This window comes from Belonocnema kinseyi, chromosome 2 (assembly GCF_010883055.1).
Source record: "Belonocnema kinseyi isolate 2016_QV_RU_SX_M_011 chromosome 2, B_treatae_v1, whole genome shotgun sequence".
NCBI lineage: Eukaryota > Metazoa > Arthropoda > Insecta > Hymenoptera > Cynipidae > Belonocnema > Belonocnema kinseyi.
In genome coordinates, this window is record NC_046658.1 from 42,795,707 (window position 1) to 42,803,705 (window position 7,999).

The window sequence follows — 7,999 nt, forward strand, 5'->3', positions numbered from 1 at the left end:
GTACATAATTGAGAGCCCTTGAAATACTGTGAAACATTTGAATAAAAAGTGTAATTTTTGATTTTCCATTATTTTTTTATGCTGTCAATATTTGAATTTTCGATTTTTCAAGAAAATTCCAAAAGTTGTAATGATAATCTTGTAGGGCATTCAAAAAGAAACGTTTTTCGTCTCGCTTTAATATCTTTATTAGAACTGATGATAATATGGTTGACAATGTTTGTACTTTGAAGCAACAATTTTTATTATTTCTCAAATTTCTCTACTGAAATTGGTTCACAACAGTTTTCCTCAAACTCATGAATTTTTTCAAATTTTTCCCATTGCTCCTTATATAAGAAATAATGCTCTAAACTTGACTGTTCTTAAATGTACTCGAAAATCCTAACTTAAAAAAAAAATTTCAGTCTGCGAAACACAACAAATTTTTTACATAAACGCCTTCAAGCTCATTTACGTGTTCTCATTCACTTGTTTCTGCGTCGTTCTTGCGAAAGTTTTGTGTGTCGAAATGTTTGGAATCACAAACCGAACCTAGATGTGCTTGCGAATGAGACGCTTCGCACACCTTCGTATTTACAGCGATCTGTAGACGAAAACAAAAAATGACGTGAAAGTAGCCACAAAAACGTTGACACATCCATACACTTGATTGCACACACACACACAAACTAACATTTGTCTCAATGGCCTATTCTACGAGCAAACTGAGCTTATGTGAAAAAAGAACTGATTTCCCACAAGATGCTAGCAGCAGTTAACATGTTTAGACCGCGGATCTATGCTCTACATTACAAAATGCGATTTTCGAAAATCCGTTTGAAAAAAAGACTAAAGGAATTTTTCCGCTACACTTGCAGGACATTAACTGCATATAAAAAACCGCGCGCAGCTCGCGGATTGGAGCGCGACTAATTGTTGGTTCTCGCGCTTCGCGCTCAATAGTATATTTATCTCGTGCTTCGCGCTCGGTCTTTGTATATTCCCCACACTTGTGCATACATTCTTTAAAACTAAAAGTTAAAGCATTGACAACAGTAATTTGGTGATAGAGAATTCTCTTTTGATAAATTTCCTTCGTATTTAACTTAACATTCTCATCACGTATCTCGTGCTTCGCACTCGAATTTGTCCCTTAAATTGTGTCTCTTTTCCATAAATATACATTAGTACAATTCATAACATCCATAGATATCAAAACAGACGTAATTTCATTGTCTTTTATAAAAAATACGCATTCTTTAAACAAACATTTGTTATTAAACATTTTATTACAACTTCTGCCGGGTTTTCAAAAACTGAATTTGTTCATTTCCAATGATATTTTTACGATTTAAACGTTACAAATACGGTTTTACACATCAGCCTTACCTTTTTTTAACTTCTAAATTATATCTCTAACCTCAGTGACTCACGAAACTTCGATTAATGGTCGGATGCGGAGGGGGGGGGGGGGGGGGGGGGGGGGGGGGGGGGGGGGGGGGGGGGGGGTAGTTTCAATCGAGAGTAATACCTGGTTAGTGTTTTATGCTGAGAAGGGCACCAACCTTTAGCAGCATTGTGTTACATGTGAGTTCTTATGATCTCATTTTCACATTTCCGGCCTTCCTTTAGGCACGAAACCAAAAACTTATTATTTTTTTATTGCAAACACATTTATGTAATTGATAATCTTTGAAATACTGTGTAACAGTTGATCAAAAAGTAATTTATAACGATTTTTCAAGAAAATTCAAAAAGTTGTTATGATAATCTTGTTAATCATTCGAAAAGAAACATTTTTATTTTCTTGACATTTTTCATGTCGTGCGTTATTTTGCTTAAAATGTTTGTTTTCATGTGTCTTTTGGAATTTTGTAAATGCTATAACTCTGGTAAATTTGGGTTTTATCAAAAAAAGTCATCAAGATCAATTGTTCGTCTTTTTGAATACTATAAATATCTGTACAGAAAATGTTTGAGAGTTGAAAAAAAAGTTTCTATACAATTTTCAAAATGCTTTAACTTTTTGAATTTTTATCCAAAATAGCTGACTAACGAACTTAACCTTCACTCTCTGATACTCAGAGAGTGTGCCAAAGGCCAATCGAATAGATTAGTTTTTTCAAAAGTTATTAGTCAAAAAGTGTTAGTTAACAGGTTTAGACCGCGGGCCCTTCATTTTTTTTAAAACGGAAAGTATCTTTTCCGCAAATTAACTGAGTTTTAAACCTAAACAGGTAATATTTCATTTTTTTCCGTTGGATGTTAATTTTTATCACTAACATGTCCTTGTATTCTTCTCGTTATAAATGTTGATATTTTTTAAAGTTTAAAAGTGCATCTTAAAATTGATTTTTTATTAATTTTTATAGCACATAATTTGAATTTTTTCGTAATAGTTTCGCATGATAATAATTTTTTCGGCGCATAATCCATGCATTTTAATCACCAGGAAATAATGTCCTTAATGATACCCGTTATGCATAATGAATAATGATAAAATTATCATTATATACTTTTGTTTCTGTTTACAGAAGATGAACGACGGCATCGATGGTGGAAATTCTGAAGGGATGGGAGGTGGAATGGGAGGCGGAATGGGAGGTGGCATGGGCGGCCGTGGAGGAATGCGCGGCAGAGGACGTGGTGGCGGTCCAGGAGGCGACAGAGGAGGAATGATGAACCGTTCGCAAGACGTAAGAATTATTCTTACTATACCAACAGAAAGAAACATTATTATTCAATATCCTAAAAATCTTGCAGTCAGTATTCACTGCACGCACAGTATTTAAGAAATGGAACCACAGTATTATTAATTTGAAATCTTTGCTTCCTTTCCAGGATCGTTTGATGGAGCGTATCATGAATCTGAGTGGACCAACTCACGAGTTGCCTCCACAAGACTCCACTGAGAAAAAGTTCTCTGGCAGAAGTCGTCTTTACGTAGGAAACTTGACCAGCGACGTAACTGAGGAGGAAATTACAGAAATGTTTTCTCCCTTCGGTGAAGTTGCCGAATTATTCATCAACAAGGAGAAGAACTTTGCTTTCTTGAAATTAGTAATTTCCATCTTTGATTTATATTAATTCTTTCGAAATACAAATTTATTTAATTTAATGTTCGTTTAAATTGTTTGTCACTTTGCCCTTTAGGATTATCGCATAAATGCAGAGAAGGCGAAAAATCAATTAGACGGTTCCGTGCGTAAAGGTCGGGCTTTGAAAGTGCGATTCGCTCCTAGTTCTGCTACAGTCAAAGTAAAAAACCTCACACCTTGGGTTTCGAATGAACTTCTTGAAAGAGCCTTCAGCGTCTTTGGTGAAATAGAACGCGCGGTTGTTATCGTTGACGAGAGGGGGAAATCTACAGGAGAAGGAATTGTCGAATTTGCTAGAAAGCCGTGTGCACAACAGGCTATCAGAAAATGCACGGATGGTTGCTACTTCCTCACTGCGTAAGTTGCAATATTATTTTTCGTGCGTTATTATTCGAATTCTGTTTAAGTTCAAGTATTTACATCATGATTGTGTTTTAGATCTCTTCGGCCAGTCGTAGCTGAAACTTACGAACCACAAGATGATATCGATGGTTACCCGGACAAGAATTTGCCCAAGAAGCATCCTGAATTTTACAAAGCTCGTGAAGCTGGTCCTCGATTTGCTCAAATCGGCAGTTTCGAACACGAATATGGCACCAGGTGGAAGCAGTTGCATGAATTATATAAGCAAAAGGAGGAAGCACTGAAGAGAGAGATGGTTATGGAAGAAGAAAAGCTGGAAGCACAAATGGAGTTCGCGCGATACGAACACGAAACTGAGATTCTTCGAGATCGTAAGATTTATATTCTTTTGCTTTGATTGGTAGTTCAATATGAAAGTTATTTCAAAGTTTGTGTTTCTTTTCATTTCAGAACTGCGCATGCGAGAAGCTGATAGAGATAGGCAAAAGCGAGAATGGGAGATGAAAGAGAGACAAGCTGAGGAACAAAGAACCCGTGAGGAAGAATTGAGACGACGACAACAAGAGGAAATGACCCTTCGCATCAGAAAGCAAGAAGAAGAATTGCACAGAAGACAACAGGAAAATAATTTGTTCATGCAGGTAAGGCTGTATTTTATACAGTATTCACTAAGGGTTGCTACAAGACCTGCAAAAGTCATGGAATTTTTTCAAATTTCTGGAAAAGTCTTATAATTTTGAAACCGGACTTCTGTAGGAGTCCTGTACATTTTTAAAAAAAGTATTAATAAAATAAGTCTAATTATCCGTCTTAATTTTAACTTTTTTTTTCTTGTCAAAGGAACAAGCACTCCGTGGTGGAAAGAATTACGACACAGTCAATAACGTTGATGAGCGTAAGTTTTTACCAATTATCTGTATAAAAATTGATTGCTTTTAGATGAAAAAATTAATGTTTTAAATTAACATGTTCTTTTTTTTATTTCAGCTGCAGGCAACATACCGGTGGTAATGTAGCCATTTATATTATATTTATGATAACTCTTTTCAATTTTTCATTTTTTTTACATTCTAAAATCAGAATTATTTCATTTTGAGTGAGTAGCTGACTCTTTAAACATGCCATTTTACAACATTTTTTTATACATACAGTTAATTTTCACATTTAAAGTGTATTTAATGCACAACGTGCTGTTTTTATGAGATTCAGTTTAGAAATTAAGTTGTTCTGATATAGTCGCATGCGACCTATTCACTCGTTAGTGGTTGCGCATTGATTCATAGGTTACTTGAAAAAACTGAGGGCTCACATTATATTACACATGGAAATATATTTTCCAGTATTAAGTACCAATATCAGGTTCTGTAAACCAAAATTTAGCAAGATGATTCATAGAATCATTGTTTTTGAGAATATTACAGTATACAAATAATATTACAAGTTTCGGATGCTATTAAAATACTAATTAAAGAGTATTAAAATTGAAAGGGAGGGCAATTTGTAAAAGGGAGAAAATTCTCATTGTTTCTTAATGAACGGTACCTTCGTTGAATTAAAAAAATTTCAAATTGGAAGTGAATAATTAAGCTGCTGCGTTATAAATCCATTTAAATTCAAGCGTTTGAGAAGTTACAATACTATGAACTATGATTATTTTTTATTTTTGTGATAATAAATGAAGTAAAAATAATGTTTAATGCATATACACAGCAGCTGAATTATCAGTTCCTTTTCAAAGGTTGTATTCTGATATGTTTTAGAAACTCTTCTTTAATTTTTATAGGTGAAATATTCTATTGTTGTCTGTAAAATCGATAACTCTGTAAATGATCAAATGTCATTAATGTAGAAACGATAATTAAAACTTTATTTGTTAATATTGATATATAATACTAATTGATATGTTATTATTTGTGCATTCATTTACAGACTTATTTATTTTAAGATTCTCGAAAATCCTGCAATCGTGTTAAAAAATATTCTGTGGAATTGCAAATTGACAGGGAAAGAATTATCTAATTAATTATTATATTCGTACTGCACATGAATTTGATCTATTATTAATAAACATTGAACTACTAAAGTTCCAAAGCATTTATAACTGACCAAGTAATGCCCAACTATTGAAATTAACATTGTTTCCTAGTTAGTTGCATTATTTTCTAAAGTGATTTGAGAGTTGATATACGATTAATATGGAACTATGTTTATTTATTCTTTTTAATCAGATATTCTTTTAGTAATATTTAAACAGTCATGAAGTTCAATGATCTGTGGCGTGACGAAGCAACTAACGTCGACTTACATTACCGTGACAAAATATGTCTTTAAATATTTTTATTTTTAAAATAAGAATTCTTAAAGTTGCATATTTTTCAGCATTTTTTCAACTTGTAAGCGTATTATTTTCGAAATCTCCGGAAAATGAGACATTGCTGATTGGGCGGAACAGCGGAAGTTAGTGTTCAGCCAATCAGCATTCCAAGCAAGATAACTAGGGTTGGCGGGAACCGTTTTTTCCAGGGTATTTCATATAATTTCATATAATTCATTTAGCAGAAATTTCAAATTTCCGAAATTTTATAATACCGGAAAAAATTAGATCATTAATAAAAATGTAGTGGGTTTTTTGGAACAATCTAGTGTTTTTTCGGGAAACTGAGATTTCGGTAAATCGAAATTTCTGCTAAATAAATACCTGTTTTTGCTGGACATGACATGTCAAGGTTGTAGGTATCAATTTGTCCAAAACTTCATTGTTCCTAATGGCGTTCAATACGGCGATCAAGGTATGAACCTTATCTAGCCGGCTTGGGCTGGCTGATGTGATGCAACTGAACGCAACTTTTTCAACTACGCATGTACCGAAAATCGCGGGTCTATTTGAAACCAATAAATAATATCAATAATAATACAGATCATTATTTTTTAAATTGACACTAAAGAATGGCTAATTTCTTTGAATAATGTGTTAATAATGTAATATTACATGTTTATACTTTGCAATTTAAATAAACCTGTGCTTTTCGGTACATGCGCAGTTGAAAAAGTCGCGGTTAGTTAGCGTCACTGGCTGCTGGCTGCCAGCCCAAGCTGGGTAGCTGAGGTATGTAGAGATATTGAGAGGTGCTAGATAGTAATTTTCTGGTACTTTTGAGAACAATTAAATTTTAGACCAATGAATACCTACTGTCAAGGTAATAGAATTGTTTGAATAGGATTTTCGATACTTGTTTCCTCAGAAATTTAACATTTAAACTTTTTTTAATGTACTAAAAATTTTTAGAGTCTTATTTAATAGTTAAAAAGTATATTATCTAACATTCATTCGACTACCACATTAGGTATATTAGAAATACGAAGTTCACTGCTATTTTAAAAATACTACTCGTTATTGGTTAAACCTCCTATTTTTCATTTCCACTCTTTGGAAGTGCCTAAACGAAATTACTTGAATTATTCAGACTGGCTAGTCTTCCAGCTTTTTGGGCCGAATACCGAAAATCTTGTGAGTTTGATTGGTGGAGGGCTATTCGTCGGAAAAACTGGATGACTTGTCTTCGAATTATTAAACGCGTAATCAATAAATCATATTTGCCTCAAACTTAAAAGAGAAAATGAAACATTACAGTTTTAAATAAAACTAACATGATTTAATTTACATGAACGTAATATAACAGCAGAAAATTGTTTAAAACACGAAAAGCAGATCACACCATTTAATTCGTCGAGTTCTTTAAAATACATTTTTAGGAATATGTAACAAAGAATATTGTTATTTAAAGTTTTTGGGTCAAATTGAATGATTTTTATTGATATTAATTTTTGCATTTCAGAACTTTTTTAGTATATAATTAAATTGTAACTTTTGCGTAGCTTGTTACAATTGTATATCTTTTGTCGATTAAATCTTTATTAGCAGAGATGTTTTAATTCTAATGAAGTATAAGAAAGCATTGCTTTTTAAAATTTCTGATATGTTTATTTCCAGTGTATTTCAAAAAATTAAAATTGTTATAAAATCCTAGTTGCAAGGTGTCTTCATCTTTGATTTTCTCTAGTGTGACTGGCAGTTACTGAATTTGAGGAAAATAAGAAGCAAATTAAAATCCGGGAAAACCAACAATTTCTTAGAAAATAATATGACTCAAGCTTGTTTATTAATTTCAATGCAATGAAAGATGCATTAGAAATTAACTAAAAGTACATTGGTAGACAATTCATTCACCAAATCTTCCAAATTCGTTGGATGATAGTCATTTTACTAATTTATGATTAAGAATTCAATTCTTAATTTTAAGATGTTCAATTTTTTACCATTAACAAATCGCGAACTTTAATCAATTAAGAAACACCTAATTATAAATTTTATTCGGAAAATTTAATCCATTACTATTTAGTACTAAAGGACACATGCGCCATTTTGGCCAACATGAGATGATGGGTTCAGAAAATCAAAGAAACTCCCATATAAATTATGACACAAATTTTGTTGTTGTAAGGTGATTTTTCAAGTCTTTAAAGTTTTTTCCTTTTCTTGATAATCAAATTTTAAA

General features: G+C 32.7%; 1 protein-coding gene across 2 annotated transcripts in view; it reads left to right on the forward strand.

The window, feature by feature from the left end:
- The window catches only part of LOC117166928 (hrp65 protein-like), a 33,496-nt gene that overhangs the window by 3,942 nt on the left and 21,555 nt on the right, over positions 1-7,999 (forward strand). For both annotated transcript variants that reach the window (XR_004466330.1, XM_033351392.1), the window contains exons 2-8: positions 2,517-2,678; positions 2,824-3,042; positions 3,136-3,437; positions 3,519-3,814; positions 3,894-4,084; positions 4,284-4,338; positions 4,431-4,450. Coding sequence is in view for 1 of the 2 variants with exons in the window: in XM_033351392.1 (XP_033207283.1) it covers positions 2,517-2,678; positions 2,824-3,042; positions 3,136-3,437; positions 3,519-3,814; positions 3,894-4,084; positions 4,284-4,338; positions 4,431-4,450 (1,245 nt within the window). In the remaining variant the exon portion in view is untranslated. The remainder of the gene's footprint in view (positions 1-2,516; positions 2,679-2,823; positions 3,043-3,135; positions 3,438-3,518; positions 3,815-3,893; positions 4,085-4,283; positions 4,339-4,430; positions 4,451-7,999) is intronic.